We start from the raw sequence: 21389 nt of genomic DNA, 5'->3' as shown, positions 1-21389 counted from the left end.
CTAGCCCCACATATACACACAAGCTTCTGCTTTACCTGGAATTGTAGTCAAATCCCTCAGTATGAAGTTAACTAAAAACATACATACAAACAAAACTACCTTAGACAAAGAAACATCCTGGGCGTTCCAGACCGGCAGGTTGCCCAGCCCCACAGGGAACTGGAAGGTGACCACGACAGGGAGATCTTGCTGGCCCAAGTTGCTCACCTGAAATATAAAAAAGCAATTGAGGACAGTGATGACCCTGGATGCTTGGCAAACAGGTATGCAGAACCTGCTTTCAAAGTTATCAGTCATCTTTTCTGTGATGGAAATAATTGCACCTCACTCAGTGGCAATGGGTCACCACCAGATGAGTCTGTAACTCAGTGAAGTGTAGAGGTGAGGAAATCCAAGTGAGTGAGAAAAAGGCACAGACACTGACTCACCAGGGCCTGTCCACTGGTATGTTTAAAGGCCTCACCTGCCTCGGAGTATGCGTCCTTAAGTGAGGCACAACAATGGCTCTTCCCTAGCACCTAGGGCCACAAGCCCTTCACACCTCATCTAACCTGAACCTGAGACTGGATGGGCCGCTCCCCTCTGTTTTCCTACCTGGTTGCTTGCAGATCCCTTCCTGGCAAATTGCCCACCCTCCCTCTTCTGCCTTATTTGCTACCCACTCCCTAGTATTGATCCCTTGGGTTCTAATTGCCTCTCCCTAACATTAATAATACAATAAAAAATTAACATACAAATAATAAAATGTAACTGAACTCACCCTATCATTATTAATTGCAACTCAAACTGGCTTTGTTTAGCAGAGACGACAAATAATGCTGTACAAAAGTAATATCAAACATAACCCATGATAATTCGTCATCATTTTATCCAAAAAAGATGGGTGTAAGTTTCTTCACAGGTCTCCTTTTTACCAGCATTCAAATGGCAAAGGTCTGTCAATTGATCCTCTCTTTTAATCATATGGATACATGAATCCCTAACCATTGGTTTCTACCTAATGACATAACACTGAATTGTGTGGCTCTGCTCCTCCCTGTTTAAGGGGATTAGGATTTGGGAAATGGTTCTTCTTTTATCTGACCTGGAACTGTAAGCATATGGTAAATAAACCTCCTTTTATTTAGTCTAGAAGTCACAAGTTGTAAAATTGGCCCGTTCTATTTCTGCCCATCGCACAACCTCTAAAAACAGAAAACGATTTAAAATACATTCATACTCAAATGGCTATGTGGCTGTTTACTGTCTTTGACGGATGTCTATTTTTGCCTAACAGCATCACTCTAGAGGTGTTACTGCATTACTGTATCATCATGGCATTGGTATGAGCTTTTCATTCATACTAGCGCACTAAAATGTGTGTGTTTGTCAGTAAACAAGTATACTTGCTCCTACTACGTTTCGCCTGAGAATTTGAAAATGTGTTTGATAGTTACCTTCATAAAGCAAGGGACAGACCTTCGGATTTTGCTTGTTACTGGTCAATTTCCTTACAAAAACACAAAAATACTTGCTGCTTGTCTCTGTCATGGTTGATACATTAGTGAATGTTCTGCCGCATGGTATTATCGCTGGTCAGAGCACCATGCTGGGTTTGATCATTGATCTTACTTCAGAACACGGCTCTTGGCTGGCTCTTATCTTTCTCAAAGGAAAGAAGTGCTTTGATAGGTTGAGGTGAGTGTTCCTCTGGAGCTTGCTCAGTAGGGTGAGTGTTTCAGAAGTGCACATAAACTCCACTCACTGTGAAATAATCTGTTGACCAGCAGAGAAGTATTAGCAGGATTTACACCATCAATCTTTCGAAGGGAATGGGAATCCAGCACAGGCAACCAATATTTCCTTATCATCGAAGTTACTTATTGAGCCCCTGATACAGCATATGCTCACATCCAAATATATTCAGCTATTCCTGCAATACCTGGTTTCAATTTCTAAGTTAGTTCAAATGTGGATGAACTGATTGTTTTAATGGATGACCTGGAAACATGCCCCAAATGTATTCGAATTATAAGAGGGTTTAGTTTTCGGTCTAGTTGCAAATTGTTGTGCAGAAATGATTTACAATCTCTTTGAGTATTAATAACTGTACTAAGCAGATAGTAGAACATACTACCTGGTTGGATATTCAAATCTGTCATGATCGTTGAGCATTGTGTAAATCCAATACATAGCATATTGCTACCTCAATCTTTTTTCTTCTTTACTAAATGTCTTTACAGTTTTCAAACCCTGCTAATCTTTTCCAGTCAGCAGCTTAGTGAAGTTAATGGAAATAGTGACCAGTTAATTTAGAATTCTTGCAAACACTGCTGCATGTGCACCTATTTTGCCTGGTCTGTTGTAGCGTGCAGCCTCCGGCTTCCTCACAGGAGGCTTGTTGGGGTAGAGGTGGTCATTTTCTTACCCCCTCACCATTCCAACAGCAGAGAGACAGCGTGTGAACTATGGAAAGAAATGCCCCACCCCCAAGACGACCATCCACACCTAGTCATATTAGACAACAAACAAATAAGCAAGTCTTTGTCGCAACCTAGCAATTCAATTTTGTGCTGCAACAAGTGCGATTTTGTACTAGGCCCAGAAATTATCTCTAACCACAGCTCTCCCTTTATCAGTGCCGCGCACAGATAGCCCATGCCCCCTCCGCCAGCTCCACACTAGCCCTCTTCTCACGGAAGTTCAGCCATTCATTGTTGCAACCTTTAGTATCACTTCGTGTCAGATAAGCTCACTGCACTATGTGAGACCGGAGCAGGCCACGGCCCATGTGCCCATCCATCTCCACTAACCTGCCGATGCCCCTTTGACCCCCACCCAGCCAGGCCACAGTCCACCAGTCCCTCGCCCCCCTGCACTTTGATACAGATACGCATATGGCCCTTGCAGTGAGCATTACAGGACACCCACCATAATTTTAATCCTATGCACCAATGTATTCTCCCCAAAAATAACACATGTCCATCTGTATCATGAGGCATCAGGTAGATCAATCCCGCAGAGGGAGACATTTGAGAAGGGAGCCCCATGTTTTATGGACCGCTGGGAGCAAGGGGCGGGATGCCTATATATCTGCCAATGACCCAGAGGTTTTCCCATCCATGCAATGAGTTTTATGTTTGCCATTATTCTTATGTAATCAGTTCGTGTTGTGTAGCTTAGATAGTTAGGAATGTAACACCCACCGACCTGACCTTCACCGTGACAGACAAAGAGACGGCAACCAATGAGACCCAGGCATACTGTATGGAGCTGGGATTATTATATGTACCCAGCCAATCGATTCTGTTATTTTGTTACCTATATCTGATGTCATTTCATGATGCTTGGTGCCTTTTTAATGTGCTTTGCTCGCATGTACCTTACATAAATTTGTTTTACTTGTAATTCATCTCCTGGTCTCATTTCCTTGGGGAGAGTGTCCATTATTTGGTCTTGGATATTACGTGCATTGTTGGGTGTGAGCCTTCATTTGGTGACCCCGACGTGATACTCCTCGAGACCCCACATACTTGCGGCGAGATCCAGGCCTTCCCTGGAAGGGCCACCCCCACCTACGGCGGACCAGTCCCCAAATAAACACGTACGCAGAACAGAAGGTTTTGTGGGTCCCGGCTTTGCAAATACCCAACTGCTCGCCTGAGCCGGGTGCGGTCTCGAGGGGGAGGCCCAGGCGTTGTGGATAGACTGAGAACAGAGGCTCTTGGAGGAACACGGGCACATGAGTATTTATTCACAAGGGAAAACAAACAAGGGAAAGCGGGAAGGTTGATTTTTGGAGTATAATAAGGGAAGGGAACACGCATGAAATAGAGCTGAATGAGTAAAATGAGTGTGTGAAAAATAAGTGCTTTCTTTTTTGGCCATTGTTTATTATCTAAGGAAAGACAAGTTGAAAAATAGAGGAGAAACAGGAACCTAGCTCTGAAAGGGGGTAGAAGATGGTGCCACAATCCACTGACCCGACCAGTGCAGATAATAAGTGGAAACAAGGATAAAAGTAGGAGCTTCGTATAATTAGTGGGTTCTGGAACAAGTAGTGGTTATTATTTTAGTTTATTGTCTTAGCTTATTATTTTTGTGTTTTTAAATTGTGGCGGTAGGCCCAGTGGGTGCAGAGGTGATGTGAGTGTTAGAGTGAGTTAGGAAGGGGTGATGCTCTAAACAGGAGGAAGGGTTTATTTATTTATTTATTTATTTGCATTTATAAAGCGCACAGAACTGCCCTGGGGCATCGTGGCGCTGTTACAGCAGACTTAGTCATGAACACAAGCATAGGAATGTGTTTACAGATGTAACCGAGTTACATAGTACATTTCCCATTGGTAATAAACATTGAGCTTAAAGGTTATGCTATGCTGTGGATACAATGCAAGCATGAGAGTGAATGTGGCAGACTTTAGCGGAATAGGAGGGTTTTGAGGTTTTTACGGAAGGTATGGTATGATTTTTCGTTCCTTAGTGAGGTAGGTAGGGAGTTCCAGTTTTTGGTGCGAGGTGTTGGAAGCTGGTTCCTCCCGCCCTGGATCTTTGAAACGTGGGGAGTATAAGGGAAGATATTAAGATTTATGTTTTCTGTTCTATGTTGTTGACATATTAGTTGGTTTGTCTTGGTAAAATGTTCAATGATTTAAGTTCCATGTGTATATTCTGAAAACGTATAAGTAATGTTTTGAAGTGAAGAACACCAAGTTATTATTTTTCATAAACAGAGATTAAGAGTTAGTTGACGGAGGGAAAAGGGAAAAGAAAAAGGGTTATTTTTTGGAAACGTGGGGATGGATACCCCACTATTACATATTTGTAAACATCTCCCCTTGTACAGTGATAGAATAAAAAAGTACCACGGTCAGTGGGTAGCAGAAATGAAGGGGGAGGGATCACCCCATGCCTGGCCAGAAGAAGGGTCTTTTGATAAGGGAATATTAGACCATGTAGCAACATACAAGGGAAAACAGCTCCAGAATAGACGGGAGGTGTTGGATTTGTGGAAGATTTTCGAGGAGGCACCCACTACGCAGAGCAAAGGAAAGGAAGGGGGGGCAAGTGCAGAGATAAAGGAAGGTGAGGAGAAAGTAGAAAAAAAGGGAAGGAAGAACCCAAGAAAATATACCTGTTGCTCGCGAGACCATCAGAGGGATACTCAGACCCAGCCTATGTGCCGGGGGAAGCACGCCAACCACACCTGGCAGAGCACCCCCACCTCCTTATTTCCCTTCGATAATTGCACCTGCCGCCCAGAGACCATACATTCGAGATCTAGAAGTAGCATTAACGTCAACAGTATTCATTAGGCTTATTGATCACTCTTCTTTCCCCAGTGGGATGCCAATTGCATTTACACACTCTAAAGAAGATTAGAGATACAAGTGAGGATACCAGATTCAAGGGAGGATACCAGATTCAATGATGTTTTTTTTTTTTTAGATCTTGATTAAAGTCTCTGCAGATTACTTTATCTTTATGGAAAATGGTGTGAGGAGGCTTACAAGAGAGAGCCTGTAACTCACTCACGCTGCGGGCTGATGTAATAGCCACAAGTAGGACTGTTTTCAATGTGAGAAGCCGTAGAGGACAAGAATGCAAAGGCTCGAAAGGAATGCATGTAAGAAATGTTAATACTAAATTTAAATCCCAAACACGGACATGGAATGGGTCTGGGGGGTACACGTTAGTGAGAGCCTTCAGAAATTGTACAATCAATGGTATCTTGAAAAAAGACACTTCTTCATAGGAGCGCTTAAAGATAGAAAACGCTGCAAGGTATCCTTTTATTGTACCAATCTGGAGCCCCAGATTGGCTAAATGTAAGAACTCCCCATAGGTGTGCCACATAGGAATGGATCCACATTCTTATCCTTGCATCAGTTACTGAACTTATTCCAACGACACTAGAACGAGGATTTCGTTGCTGGCCTTCTGGCCGAAAGCAAAATCTCCATTACGTCGTCCGGGAGGTCCCAATCGTTATATCTCAGCCTTTTAGAAACCATGCGTGAAGGCTGAGTGTCTTGACCTCTGGATGGAGAACCCTACCTTCCTCTTGCGAGAGAAGATCCGCTCTTTGTGGAAGATGTATTGGAGGGCAGATGGACATGTCCACAAGGTCTGGGTACCACGTCCGCCTGGCCCAATCTGGAGAAATTAGGATCATGGTTTTCCTGAACTTTCTCAACCTCCTGATTACATGAGAAATCACGGGGACTGGAGGAAACGCGTACAGGAGTGGAGATTCCCAGTCTACTACAAACGCGTCCCCTAGAGCTCCTCTTGGAGGAAATTCCCTTGAGCAGTACTGATTGCACTTCCGAATGACCTCAGTCAAGAAACAGATCCACTTGAGGGGTTCCCCAAAGGGTGAAAATCTCTTGAAGGACTTTCTGAGTTAGTTCTCACTCATGGGAGACTGTGCTCTGCCTGCTCAGAGCGTCCGCTGCCGTGTTCTTCTCTCCGGCTAGTTGAACTGCCGATAGAGAGATTCCTTCTTGTATTGCCCAGAACCAGAGCTGCATTGCCTCTCTGCACAGTGGTAGTGCCATTACACCTCCTCTCTTGTTGAGGTAGTACATGGCCACTGTGTTGTCCATAATTATCAGGACCTTCTTTCCCTGTACAGAGGGCAGAAAGGTCTTCAGCGCTAGTCTGATTGTCCTCAGCTCCAAAAGGTTGATGTGTAGTTTGGACTCCGATGGAGACCAACGACCACTGATTGTCAGATCGCTGGTGTGGGATCCCCACCCCGTGAGTGAGGCGTCCGTCACTAGCGTTATCTGCGGCCATGGTTGCCAAAAAGATTCTTGAGAATATTGTCCTTGCAAGCCCACCATGGAAGGTCTTGAGCCACTCTGCTCGGAACTTGCAGAAGATCTGACATATTCCCCAAACATTGGGACCACTGAGTCCTGAGGGCCCATTGAAGGGATCTCATTCTCAATCTGGCCTCTGCCACCAGAAAAATGCTGGATGCCATGAGGCCGAGCAACCTCAGAAAATCGAAGGCCAGCAGATGCTGGGCATACTGGAACTTCGTTACCATCTGCAGACTGTGTTGAGCTCTCACCTCAGGAGGCGAGGCTTTCCCTGAGGAAGTATCTAGGACTGCTCCGATGAATTGGAGTAGTTGGAATGGTATCATATGAGACTTCTTGTAATTGAGGGAGAAGCCCAGTCTGTGTAGGAAGTGGCAGGTAATCCTCAGATGTTTCTGGGCCTGTTCGGGTGAACAAGCCCTGATTAACCAATTGTCTAGGTAGGGGTAGACCTGATTCCTCCTCTACTGAGACTTGCTGCCACTACTGCCAACAGTTTGGTGAAAACCCTCAGGGCGGTGGTCAGCCCGAATGGCAGAACTCGAAATTGAAAATGAGAACTGTCAACCGCGAACCTGAGGAACTTTCTGTGCTTGAAATGGATTGGCACATGAAAGTAAGCATCCTGAAGGTCCAATGATACCAACCATCCTTGGAGTTGAAGAGCCTGAAGGACCTGAGAAAGGGTTACGATCTTGGACTTGTCAATCCTGAGGAATTTGTTCAAATTTCTTAAGTCCAAGATGGGTCTCAATCCTCCGGCCTTCTTGGGAATGAGAAAGTAGGGGGAATACCCCCCCTTGTTCCTCTCCACTACAGGTACATGTTATATTGCACCTTTCTCTAGCAGGGTTAAAATTTCCTGCACAAGGAGCAGATCCGGAATTTTGACAGAGTTGTATCCTGGTGGAGGATCCTGAGGCATTTTCGGAAAAGGAAGGCAGTAACCCTGGGCTACTGTTTCCAGTGCCCAAGCATCTGAAGTAATGCCCCGCCATGCGTTCAGATGCTGAGAGATTCTGCCTCCCACCGGGGTCTTGTGGGTTAAGGCCTCAGGTTGGCTTAGAGGCGGCTGAGGGGACAGTTGCCGCTGCTGGGGCTGATCTAGCACCCTTTCCTCATCCACTGCGAGGAAATCATTTGTGTCCTTGTTGACTAGCCTGTCCTCTTCCCCTTCCAGAATAGAAAGGAAAAGGAGGAACCCTCCAGGAAGATGAGCCTGAGGAGGAGTGTTGCTGAGGTTGACGTATGGAGGCGGTAAGTGACTTAGCCGCCGCCTTAGAGGTCTGCAGCTTCTCCAGACTCTCATCCGCCTTGCTGCCGAACAACCTCAAGCCGTCAAAGGACATATTGAGTAGCCTGGCCTCCACATCCGGTGCAAAGCCCGACTTTCCTAGCCACGCAAACCTGCATAGCACGGTGCTAGAAGCCATGGACATGCTGATGCTGTCAGTAGTATCCAGTCCTGACTGGAAACATTCCCCCATTGCCTCCTTTCCATCCTTTACAATAGCCAGGAAGCCGTCTCGTTCCTCGCCTCCCAGAACGTGCAGAGCAGCCTTGCTAACAGTCCCACAGGGTGTAGGTAAACATCGAAAGGGTACAAGTAACATTGGTTGATTTTAAAGCCATACTGCTTGAAGAAAAAATCTTGCAAGCCCAGGCATCAATCCTCTTGTCATACATAGCTGGGGGAATAGAGGGATTAGCAGACTGTCTGGTGGCTGCAGCTGCTTTGACCACTAAGCTTTCAGGTGTAGTCAAATAGTCTGGATCAATGGATGAAGGTCTATATTTTCTGGAAACATTTTTGTTTACCACATGTCCAGATTCTGGAGTTTCCCAGTTTGAAATGATATTCCTTTGAAGGGCTGCATGAAAAGGCAGTACTGGATCCTTCTGAGCACCCTGCCTCAGAATATCTGTCATATCATCTTGTTCGTAGGTAGGAGAATTCCTGAACTCCACAACCCTATTCATAATATTCCTGTATGCTGAATCAGCATGATCAGCTGGATCAGGTTTTTATAAAATTCCAGTTCAGGCGAAGTGTATGCCACTAGCAGACTGAAGGCAGTCATAAAGATCAGACATCTTAGATTCTGGGTCAATCGGCTCCTCAGGAGCGTTCTTTGTTCCATATTTCAACCCAAATGGGGAAGAATCCTCCTCAGAGGTTTGATCCTCCTCATAAATAGAAGTCATAGGGCCTCATTACGAGTCCGGCGGTAACCGTGCCTGAAATTCCGGCAGGTTACCGCCGGACTCGTATTACCATTCCGCCTCTGTGATTCCTGGAATTACCGGGGCATTACAACCCCGGTGATCCGGGAATTCCGGAGGCGGAATTCGGTAAATCCCCATTGAGTCCCATAGGACTCAATGGGATTGGGGAAGTGGAAACACCGGCACCATCTCGTGATGGTGCCGGTGTTTCCACATCCACCTGCAGGCGGGTTTTGTTGACACCACCGCCTGCAGGACTCAAGATCACCCGGTATGGAAACAACAGTGGCGACGGATTTACCGCCACCGTTATTTCCATACCGGGTGACTCATAATGAGGCCCATAGACCTGAAAAAGTCTTTCCTTGGCAAATGGGTATAAATCTTACCCGTGGGTTGAGGCCATAAAGGCATCGACATTGGTTTTGCCAATGGTGTCAATGACGCTACAGGAATCGACGCTGTCTTCGACAGAGGTGTAATGTTGTCGACCTTGGCTTCGATAAAGTCGTTGAAGGTGTCTTAGGCGAGGGTTTTGTCGACAACAGTGTCGATTAAACCTTTGACAATGGTGTTGACGAAACCTTCGGTTTGGACACTGTCATTTGACCAGCGATGCCTTTGATTTATGCACCGATAGGCTTGTCGACTTGCTCTTTTTCTGAGGTATCAGAGAAGGTTCTCTAGATTTCTCATCAGACTTAGACCGTTTGGTAGTCTTTGACCTTCTTCTGTCATCCAAAGGATGAGCTGGGTCATGGTCTTCGTGTGAGTTCTTCGAGGGGGTCGGGCTGCATTCTCGAAGATTGGCATCATTGAGGCCCTGAAAGATTCCCATTTTCTGGGGGAATCATTCTTAGTTGGACATGTGATAATTCCTGTAAAGGTATCAGAAGAACAGGGAGAAAGGTGACGCCTCTGCTTTGCCTTTTTCGATGAAGAAGACAAAGATTTTCTTGACCGACTCCTAGATCTAGACTTCTTTCGACTTGCGTCAGGATGAGTCCCTAGACTCCCTAGAGTCTTTATCCTTCTTCGAGGAAGCCTTCAAAGATTCCCTCCCCCCCGCCAATTTACCACAGCGCTCCCTGAGAGATTTTCCTGTCATGGCCTGACAGGACCTGCACTCATTGCTCCGGTGTTCGGAAACCAGGCACCACAGGCAGACACGATGGCGATCAGTAATGGACATTTTCTTACCGCAATCATGGCATTTTTTGAAGCCAGTTTTTGGGGTCGAAGGATTAGAAGATGAAGACATCTTTGATGAAAACTGAAGCACCGTTTCAAACACACGAAGCGAATGCTTTCAGAAAAATGTAACTGAAGCCAGCGGGCGCGGCTCAAGCTATTTATACTACAGACGACATCGACACTCTATGGCAGCCCTCGAGGGACATCAACGCCACAACATTGAGCACAGCGCTCCCTCTGGTGTGGAATTTTTTTTTCCGAAGCAGCAAAGCTGATGCTACGAATATCAAAGATGAGGAATACGTGGGAGGACACAATCCATTCGAAATAGTTCTCAATAGTTTCCATTTATTAAAATGAAATGGGGTGAGATAAACGCCTGTCTTTTCATATCCTACGGAGGATGTCCCTACCTAGTAAACTAAAACTAAAGGAAGATTACCTAGTGTCCAAAAGTCTCTGACCCTCACTCTAATACATACAACAAAAGTATACAAGAAATATTTGGCTGTCTTCAATTCAACAAAACAGAGTAAACGTTCAAACGTATAGGTTTAAGAAAGTACTCTTTGTGACCAGGGTTGGGTACCCTTCCCCTTGAGCAATCCAGGAATACCCTTGGAAAAGTTCTGATTCAACAAAGTTCTGTTCAATTCAACACAAAATGTATTTTTCGTTCACTGCGTCCTTCCACTTGGTAAAGTAAATGTCTCTTTAACAAACACTTGTTAAAAAATCAAAGTAATTGTCCTCCACAGTATCCTTCTTGGTTAGGCAAATGTTTCTCTCACAAAACACAAGTTCATAAACCAAGGCACTTGTTTTCCTCAGGATGCAAAGCAATTATTAGCAAATCACACTTATTCTTCAAATGGAATACTTTTGTCAGGCTAGCACAGCGAATACCTTTGATGATGCACCAGTTTCTCATGATATTAGAGTTCTTTCCATCACACCTTTTTGCCACAACCACACTGCTTTAAAACATCCTCTTCTTTTCTCGTGTGCTCACCTGCCACAACTAACTACTACAGATCCCTTTCCTGGTTTACTTACCTGTCAGGAAGAAAACTCATACAACTACAAATGGTCTTAGTGGCAATATTTGTTCCAAGGTTCTCCTCACCAGTATCCGATGTGAGGAGGGCTGAACAATGGCTGCCTCTTTTTATAGTCTCTTGACTCTTGGAAATATGGGATACAGGTTTCCTCAAACTGGAAACTCTAGAAAGGAGAATTGCACCCAAGTTGCTCCTTGACTGCTTCTTGAAAGCCCTTTGGCTGTTGGCAATGTGGGTTACATGTTTCTCCAAGTTGATATACCATAAAGGGGGAATTGCGCCGTTTTCACTTTTGTATTGCTTCTTTACATCCTCTTGGCTGTTGGCAATGCAGGTTACAGGTTTCTCCAAATTGGTGTCCCATAAAAGGGGAATTGTGCTCTTGTTGCCTCTTTACTTTAGTTGTTCAGTAGTCAAAATGATTGGTCACCGCCAAATGTCCTGCTCAGAACGCCCCAGGGTCACGCTCAACTTCTAGCCAAATTACTGGTTTCCTTTGGCATCTCTGTTTCACTTTCTACTGCTGCGGCAGACCTGCTGCGTTCTGCCCATTCTGTTGCCAGCTCCTGTGTAACTTCACCAGTTTGCATGGCTCTTCTTTGGAGCTCTGCCAGCTTCATTGGGCCTATGTGTCCTCCCGCACACTGAAGCAACACACGTTGGGTTGGGAGCACATCTTCCATATGGTTGGGCTTCTCCTCCCGTTGCCACCCACAACGCCACTTCCTGCTGCACGCACTCTGCAGTACTGCACACCTTCTCTTCCTGTATCGCTTCAGGTGGCGCTCTTCCATCTGCGGCAATCCCAGACATCCGGACTGCTTCTGCCTTTACTACTCCTTCTGTGTCTCTCCTCAGCTGTAGCTCATTCTTGGGTTTAAATGTCCCGCTCAGGTACCTTGCTCTACAACAGCTACACCGTAGACTCTGTTCAATAGCACCTCTGATCCTTACTAACTATGAGTCACTTTATTGCGTCCCATTACCATAGGCCTTATGGATCCTGAAGTCCATAGTGGTGTTTAACATTTAGTTAGTTTTGATTGCTTTGTGAATTGAGATTTGTCAGAGTTAGGGGATGTTATGTAAACGGTTTGTGATTTAACATTGGGGTTAGGACCTCTACCTAAGACAGAATCATGACAATTAGAGAATAGCAAATTCAATTCCTGAACTCCCAAGGCACAAACCTTATTTTATTTGGATAACTTTTCATAGCATGTTCCTTGTGTAGTTTCTTGGCAGATACATGTGCAATGACAGCATGCAATTAGATATTCAGGAATTATAGGCCTCTCATCCTCACAAGAACATGAAAAGTGTGTCTCTCCTAAAGGAGCCACCACTCCCCCCCCCCCCGGCAGCTATCTCCTCCTATGTGATCTTCCCTTATGATACCACCCCCAGTGTTAGGCTCAGGTACCGGCTCCCTTCCCCATGTCACATGGGAGGAGATCCTACGCTGGGATTCAGTGATGACTCTACAGGATTCATCATGGGAATCGCCCCACTGAGGGTTTGCAAAAATGCATGTGGTCTTTCCACGGTATCTACCTGTAATATATATAGTTGTGATCTTTGCTCACGTGTTAATGTGTACAGTTATTGCATATATTACAGATAGATTTTCTTGAAGAAGGACATCTGGTCCGAAACACATTGAGTTCAGTCATGTTATAGATCTTTCTACTCTACAACAAGCCATGAAGCTTTGTTGACACTGTATTGTTGTGTATTTTGGAAATATAATTTGATATTGAAAATACAACCTTTATTGTGATCATTTAAATCATGTTTTGATGCAAACTGATGTGGGTCTGTGGAAAGGCCATATAAAGGCGTGCAAGCCATCAGTGGGGTGATTGCCCACTGCAATCTCTTTGATCTTGATGTTCAGTCACTCTTTTCTCAAGGTTTGTAGACCTCTATTAGGTCATAATGTTGCATGTGGCAAACTATGCTTGGTAGTAATGGTCTGCTGCAGGAGTTAATTAAAGTGGACAACTGGATGGTATCACCTCCTGCGGCACAATGGTTGGGGTGCTAAATGCCCATTTTTGAGAGAAATAACAGGGGATGTGCAACCTTTTATTTCTATAATAAACCAACAATTAAAATGGCCATCAAGGAACTGTCAGAGGGACAATACAGGAGAAAGCTCATCTTCCATTTGCATGATGGCCATGCGCATCAGCAGAGATGATGGAGTTTGAGGAGAGGAGTGCAATACAGGCAGGGAGGTGAGGGAAAGAGCTGGGCTGGCCATTCAGAAATGTGCCGTTAGTTAAGGCCCACAAACTGAGCAGCCTGATTGGCTGACAACAGCAGAGCAGATGCTAATGAATTACATTTCTTTGCAAATGTATGCATTCTTCATTATAAGAGTCTACTATGCTTTATAAGGAACACTTGGTGGGAACAGTAAAGACAGACACAAGTGATCACAGTTCAAGGGTGTTTATTGAACTTCATAATGGGTGAGATAAATGCCTAATCTAAACCTAAATCTAAAATGGGAGCAATCTACGACCATCAAATAATAATAAGACAGTCCAGGTGGCGTCTTGTCAAATAAAAAGGTCATATACTAAAAAGGAAATATTGCCAATCCTTACTACTAAATTTCAAAAAGAGTGTGGGATAATGTTCACCAGAAAAGAAAAGTGTTCACAAAAATGGAAAGTCAGGATGGTAAGGCTGGGTCTCCCTTCCCCACATTTGAAGCATGGGACAAGGTGGCACTCTCAAGCACAGCACACTCCTTGGCCTCGTCAGCATGAGGTTCACAGTTCAGTTAAACAATATCAAAAACCTTCAGAGGCTAAGTCTCCTTCTTGCAAACGTCTCTTGCCTTAGAAGGCCTGTGGTATTTCACAAAGACAAACAAAAAGTTCTCTGGGTGATCCTCCACATTGGGTAATTGTTCTCTGCTCGGATTTCACATTGACAAACAAACAAAAGTTCTTTGGGAGATTGCTCTTCGACCCTGGGATCTCCCTCTGCCGGGCACAGATCCTCCTTACAGAAACGGTCCTCCCTCCGTCGGGTTCACTACGGCCTCTCAGATACCGGTCTTAATTAATGTCTGGTTGGACCAACAGCAAGGGAACACTCTCATTGATACACTGTTTTCGGGTGCATTATTCTTCACCCCTTTTCCGTAAAAATGGAAAACAAATAAACAAACAAACAAAAGTTCTTTAGGCGATTGCTCTTCGCCCCTGGGAGCTCCCTCTGCCGGGCTCGGATACTTCTTACCAAAAACATGCCTTCCTCCGTCGGGTTCACTACGGCCTTTCCCCAACACAGTTCATGTATTCTTAACGCAGTTCATGGTTTGCTCAGTTGTATCAGAAAGCAGGGTTTCTTTCTCTTTAGCTTTCTTTCGGCATCCCCATATCGGGTTCACACTTGCAAATTATCACACTTCACAATCGTAGTGGACAGCAGGGTTCCCTTCCCCTATTCTTCCTCTGGCAATGGGTCAGAGACTTTTGATTGTGTAAGACATTTGACGTGACCCTTACATGACCACTCTGACACCCAGCATCACCCTTTCCTAGGGCTTTCTGGTTATTGTAGTTTAAAAAACAGGTCCCAGTCAGAGCCTTTCGAATGAGCACCCACATGACACCTCTGCACCAGGGCCTCAACTGGACTTTCTTTAAAGTTCAAATATACACACAAGTCCTTTCTTCTTGTGTTCAAAATGTTGCTACTCAGAACCTTGGGTTTAACACAGTTCGGTTTGATATCAGCTCCCTCCGACTCACCGGTTGCGCTGAACCCATTGGCTTCTTTGTTCTATGGAGTCAAGGATTGTACCAGGGTAGCCAGCTTTCCTCTCCGACTGCGTTATCAAAGCAGGGCGCCCCCATGTACCATTGACCTCTGTTGTTCCCCCACAACAGCTGTAACTCCTGGTCTTCCAATTTCCCTTCTGCAGGCTTTGCGGATCTGAGGGGAAAAGGGCAATGGCAATTCCCCCTTTGTCGTCCTTCCACTTCTCACTGCTTTTTTTCTTCCTTTGTACTGCCAGTTTGGTGTAGCTGTCTACTTGTGCGTTCGGCCTTGCTGAAAGTGTGCTTTCATGCTCTGCCTTTTATCCCTGTGGGGGAGGTAAAGGGCCGTCAGGTAAGCGTGATTATTGTCAATTGCCTGACTCTGCCTGACCCGTGTTTTGGTACATGTCAGGTGATGTTTCTGGTGTTAGTCAGTTGTCTTTTACAGTGTAAGAAAGTGATTGTGCGGGAAAGGGGGCCGGGGGTAGAGCTTCTAAATATCTGACACGGTAGGATGGGTGAAAAGGCGTTACAGGGAAGGGGATACCGCGTCTCAACCCTCTGTGTTCCACCTCCACTGTCCAAAGACCCCTCTCCCAGGCGATCCTCCCCCAGTGGTCCACCCCCAGGAACTGGATCCAATAGGGATGGCCGTGTCCTGGCCACCTTGACGACAGATCACCAGGGACTAGCAAGTGAGACACCCTCGGGTTTCTCACATGTTATATTTCACTGCCATGCATATTTATCACATGCATCCATTTTTATCATGCATTTATCTTATATAGTTTCTACGTGCCATAAACTGCTTTCTTTTTAAGGAATCACAGGATTACTGATTTCTCTGGTTGGCGTTCCATATATTTGTCCCTATCACCCTTCTTCGTTCTGGTTTTCTTCATATTGTCATCATATGTTTGGTTTCTGGGCTACTTTCCAGATTTCTGTCTGTGGTGAACATTTCACTCTCCCGATGTGGGCTTGTCTTTATTGTTGTACGATTGATGAATGAGATTAAGCTCTGGTCAGCCTACGCATCCTAATAGTTTTCATTTTACTTGCTTTTTGTTGTCAAAATCTGTCCTGCTCAAACCTGACCAGATAACATCTCACCCACTAGAAATCTGCGGATGACCAAGCTAAATAAGAACTATGTCTTGGTTAAGATGGTCTATACAAGGCGTGTGAACAATAACCTTCTCAGAGACATTTGGGAACACATTAATCATAATATTGAGACCTTGAATCCTTCTTACTAGTTATTGGCTGTATTTTATTGTTCATGATTTCTGATGCCATTTAACTTTTTTTATACATATGTTTATATCTTGTTATGGAGTAATTAAAACGAAACATGTTTAAGAAGTAAACGTGCTTAATCAAGGACTGTAAAGTTGATGCATGAAGGGTCTTGCAATCCTGAGAATTGTTACCCTTCAACTAAATCTTCCCCTATTGTTTTACTTACCACGATGGTGGAAATGTTTAACTTTAGGGATGACAGGCTGTACACATGTATACTCCAACCTCTCTTCTAAACTCATCATTTTGGACTTCTGTGCCACCTTTAACTGCTCCTCTCTCCTGACTCTCCAGGACCTTGAATTTCACAAATCTGCTCTCACCTAGAATGCCTCCTACCTGGAAAGTCTCTGCTTTAAAATCTCTTGGAATTCACAAACCTCTGACCCAACACCCCTGCTCGTGTGTTGGCATCCCCCAGAGATCAACCCTTATACCTCTGCTCTTACTCCTATATGGAGAGGACTGGCATGAGAAGGCGTTTCAAGGTCTAAATATAATTCAAAACCAAAATCTGGTTTTGAAAGTAAGTATTGAGGACCGGTCAACAGCGAGGCACAATCATCTTCCATTTTCCTTCTTGTATAGTAGAGGGATGCTTCCTTTACCATACGCTTGGATTCCCTGTTAATTTACTCAGGAGCATCCCAGAAACAAAAAAGGATCGACGACTGTGAGCCATTTCTTAACGTGCTGAAGCCAGGGAATTGAACGCCCACTCCCCCCTAATGATATTATATGGCACTTATTCATTATGTTTTATTACACTACCATTGATTTGTGTAATAATAGTTATTGCAGCACGTAGGCGAGGGAGGTATTTGCCACGTAGCACTAGATACAAATCTGATATTACAATTATGGTTTAACTTGAAATAATGGACCAGGGTTAGATGGATTGTTATAGAATATCTGTTTAAAACACCGAGTGAGCACTTGAGGTGAGACAGTTGAACTGTTGTGTCAAAATTTGAACATGTATGTTTGGTTGGGGTGCTATTCGGGGTGCTGACTGTTGGACCTTAAAGCAACACTACCACTGAATGCGCCTACTCAATCACCAATAATTTAATCTGAGCGCAGCAATCGCAAACACGCTCTTGAATTCCAGACTAGCAACCTTGTTAAATCAAAACCCCACCCAGATACTCACCTCTCCTACCACTACACTCACTCTCTACTCTACATCAACACACAATTAGAGCCAAGCTACGGCCCTCGATCAATTCGGCCTAGCTGCTCACATATGAACAATACTCCATGAACACCTCAACATCCTGATAAAACCCAGCTATACCCACGAAAATCGGCCTAGCTGCACCCACAAGCGTCCTACACAGGCCTAGCGTAGCCAGAACCCAGTGTTGGGGACCTTCTTCCAAACTGAACACATTTAACTGATACCAAATACCACCACACCTAAACGCTAGGATGCAGCTACCATCAGACAATCGCATCAGCTGCACACATAATCGGTACACCCAAGCACCCTACGACACCCTACTCGCTCGACTGACCTGGACTACGGTCCCCAAGGGCGTTCAACCTACCAGCGCTTTGAGGTAATACCAATGATATATAGAGCGCTATATCAATGCCAAATATAACATAACATACTTGATAAAAGTGAAAAGTGGGGTGGTTGCAGACTGTTATATAAAGTTCAATTAGTTATATAACAGTCTGCTAGTGCAACAAATGATAACATGTGGTCAATGAAAAACAAACAGTCAAAAACTTGTACGACAATGTCTTTGGGCATTTTTTGGGGCCTTTTCGCAACTTTTGAACATGAGTTAACCTTTTAGATAGTATCTACATTTAGTGTGTTTACTGTCTTAAATCTTCACTGAACTTGCGTAATGTTACACTTTTAACTAGCTTGTCAAAGAAAAGACTTCAACCAGTTTGCCCTGTTGATCTTTATTTGATGTGCCGCTACCCCACCCCACTTGTTCTATTTGTGCCCCCTAGTTTCCCCCCTCTCTTGTTATATGCCAGTGGGTACAGGTGTTTTCAAGTTTATCATTGAGGCAGCCGCTGCACAATGTTCCCAGGCCAGGCCTTTCATTTGCCGTTGTTGTGTCGACCAATGTAATCCTGTAATTCAATAAGCAGAGGAAGCCTTTTTTCCTTTGTATTCCCATTGGGAACAAGGTGTTTACTTGCCAATATCATGACGGCAGGTCAGACCCATGGCGGGTGCCTTCCAATTAGAATGCAAGCATTAGTCTGTTGGTGAAAGAAACGAAACAGAGATTGAGGACATGGGCAGATTCACCTGGAACCTAAACTCAGATTCACCGGAAGACAATACAATAACCCTGTCAGGTCTGAAAGACACACACAGTCAGCCTATTGCCCAGGTGCTGCACGATTTCCAGCTTTACACCTGATTTATCATTGGTTTTTCTTTTTTTGTCTGTCCCAATCCATCAACCTTTTCCTGTGAATTCCTTCCCTCTTTTGTCTCTATGGATTTGGTTGTTCTTCATAGAACGTAACTTCCTACTCAAGCTCTTCTCTCCTCCACCTCCAACTCTTTGAGGGTCAGTCGCTTTTCCAAGCAACTAGTTGGCGGCAGATCTCTCTCTTCGGCTGGTGCCTCCCTTTGGAACAGCCTCTCTGAAACTTGAGCAGAACCATCTCCAGTTCTGGAAGCATCTCAAGACTTTCCTTTTTGCTTCTGCCTTCTCTCTTCCTCTTCCCTGCTGATCTCTTGTCTGATACTGCACTGGTCTCCTGGCTACCCTCTGAACTAAGGGCCCAGGTCCCTGCCCTCCCAACTGCATGCCTGCACTGCCTCCTTGGCAAACCTGCACTTGGGTCTGTATCTGCATCGCTATAGTCTCCCTACCTGCACTTATCTGACACTTGTCTGCACCTAACCTCACACTGCCAAACGCTGGCCGCACTACTTGTTCTTTGATGTTTGTTCCTGTGTCTTGCACTTCTCCTCCCCTTCCCCCAGCACTTTTCCCCTTCCTCTCCACTGCACTTGCGTGATCTCAATGTCACTAGGCCTAGTAAGATTGTTGTCTTCTCCTCCCCTTGCTTCCCCTCCCTTGCAACGTTGCGCCTTGAAAGATTTGTGTATAGGCGCGTTATAAATACCATATCATATCATATGCCTCTGTCCTATGCAGCTTTATCTCATCCTTTGGTTTTTGCTATAACTACTTTGCTTATCACACACAGATCTTTTTCTATATCTTCATCCCAGATATCTCCAAACAGATTAATTCCTGTCTCACTCCACTTCACACTGGGTGGCTCTACACTGTCTTATGCTGAATTCTTTAAATGCATAAGTCAGCTTTCTGCCAGCTTCCCTTACATCCCACCCCTCTTCTATCTCTTTCCCACTTGAGCGTCTTACTCCCTTCCCCAAAGCTCGAAACCCATGGGTCCTGTTTATTAGCAGCCTCCGACTGCAAAAATTCATCACTACCACAACCTCTGCTTCTCATATTAATCTTTTCAACATTTGGTAAATGTGGCAATGTGTACTCACCACTCTCTGAAAACATTAATCTCTGCCATGTCCTCAGTAAACTCTACTAGTATTGTTTATGTCTGCTCCTTTGCCTTCCTTTCTTCTCCTTCCTCTCTCTAGAGAAAGTCAGCAACGTTGTTACCTGCACTCTCTACAAGTTAACCAGGTGCTACCTGTCTTTTTCCTACCGATAACATGCATGTTGGCACTCAATGCAAAACCGAGCCTTTTTCAATTGACTTCTTCTAGACAACACAGTTATCCATAGTCTTTCTCCTTAGTAGCTGTCTGACTGAATTATCTCTCTACTCACATTCTTGTTCCCCCATCTCCTGCTCAGCACTCAATCTCACTGTCCCATGCCACCTCAGTGACTTCTCTCACTTCCACTCTTTCTCCTTAAGCATCCTGCTCTGTTAGAACCCACTGCCAATCCCAAACAGAGCCCACCCAACTGTGGTTCTCTTCAAAGCTCAGTTAAACGTCGCTCAGTTGCTAAAGAGGGAGCTCTCCTTGCCCTCTCCCCATACTCCGTAGATTTTCCCACAACTCCCTCAATTGATGAGAAAAAATGTAATGGCGTAATTTTGTATATTTTTACAGTACTCATCTTTAGTGTGAACAACTTGCCCCTAGGTTTATGTTATCTTTTTAAATCATCTGTTTTTTAATGTTTTATTGCTTGCTTTGTTTTGTCCATGGTATACGTCCCACTTTGTTCACACCCTTCAAAAATGGCTCAGTACTTGGTCTCATTGTTTTGCTATTGTACAGGTATCCTTCTGTCAAATACCTCTGCCATTTGTAAAAGTGTTTTTGTAAATCATTTGTGATCAAAATTGACATCCCTTTTCTTCAAATAAATATGAATATTTGATCCTAATTGGTCGAAAGGATTTCTAAAGGAAATACTTACCAGGTTTGGTTCTAAGGTGCCGATTGTACATCCTATACGAAAAAAATAATGGAGTATGTTGTCTCACAGGGCTAACATTGAGGTGGGTAGTGCTTTTACTCGTACCCACGTCAACCGCAGTGAAGCCAGCCATCTATGGTGAAGAAGAACAAGTTATTTACCAACTAGTAACGTTCTTTCGACTGGATGTTCCTCCAACGTATTCCACATCTTTGACAGCTGTGGAAATTACATGTCAAAGATGAGGAATACGTTGTAGGAACATCTATTTGAAGAACAAGTTACTTACCAAATGGTAACGTTCTTTCGACTGGATGTTCCGCCAACATATTCCTCATCTTTGACATGTAATGTCCACAGCTGTCAAAGATGTGGAATACGTTGGAGGTCACAATTCATTCGAAATAGGATTGTATAGAGTTCCTGTTTCAATATTTTTTCAGTTTTACACCCATTTTTCCAGAAATTTCCAAATATTTTAAATGCTGCATATTAGCGGTTTCAGTCATGCAAGTAAACATGTTTAGCTGCAACACCTAAATTTGATAAAACTACTTCGGACTGTGCAATACAGTATACTGAGAGGTCGATGATAAGTCAGAA

The 21389-nt window shown here is 44.4% G+C and overlaps 1 protein-coding gene across 2 annotated transcripts in view; it reads right to left on the bottom strand.

The window, feature by feature from the left end:
- The window catches only part of LOC138553514 (integrin alpha-X-like), a 1247842-nt gene that overhangs the window by 140404 nt on the left and 1086049 nt on the right, over nt 1-21389 (bottom strand). For both annotated transcript variants that reach the window (XM_069642543.1, XM_069642544.1), the window contains one exon: nt 100-207. In XM_069642543.1, the coding sequence (XP_069498644.1) occupies nt 100-207 (108 nt within the window). The remainder of the gene's footprint in view (nt 1-99; nt 208-21389) is intronic.

This window comes from Ambystoma mexicanum, unplaced genomic scaffold, assembly GCF_040938575.1.
Source record: "Ambystoma mexicanum isolate Mex_15411 unplaced genomic scaffold, UKY_AmexF1_1 Mex_scaf11, whole genome shotgun sequence".
Lineage (NCBI taxonomy): Eukaryota > Metazoa > Chordata > Amphibia > Caudata > Ambystomatidae > Ambystoma > Ambystoma mexicanum.
The sequence above is the reverse complement of the archived record's forward strand: the minus strand, read 5'-3'. Positions and strand labels throughout refer to the sequence as shown.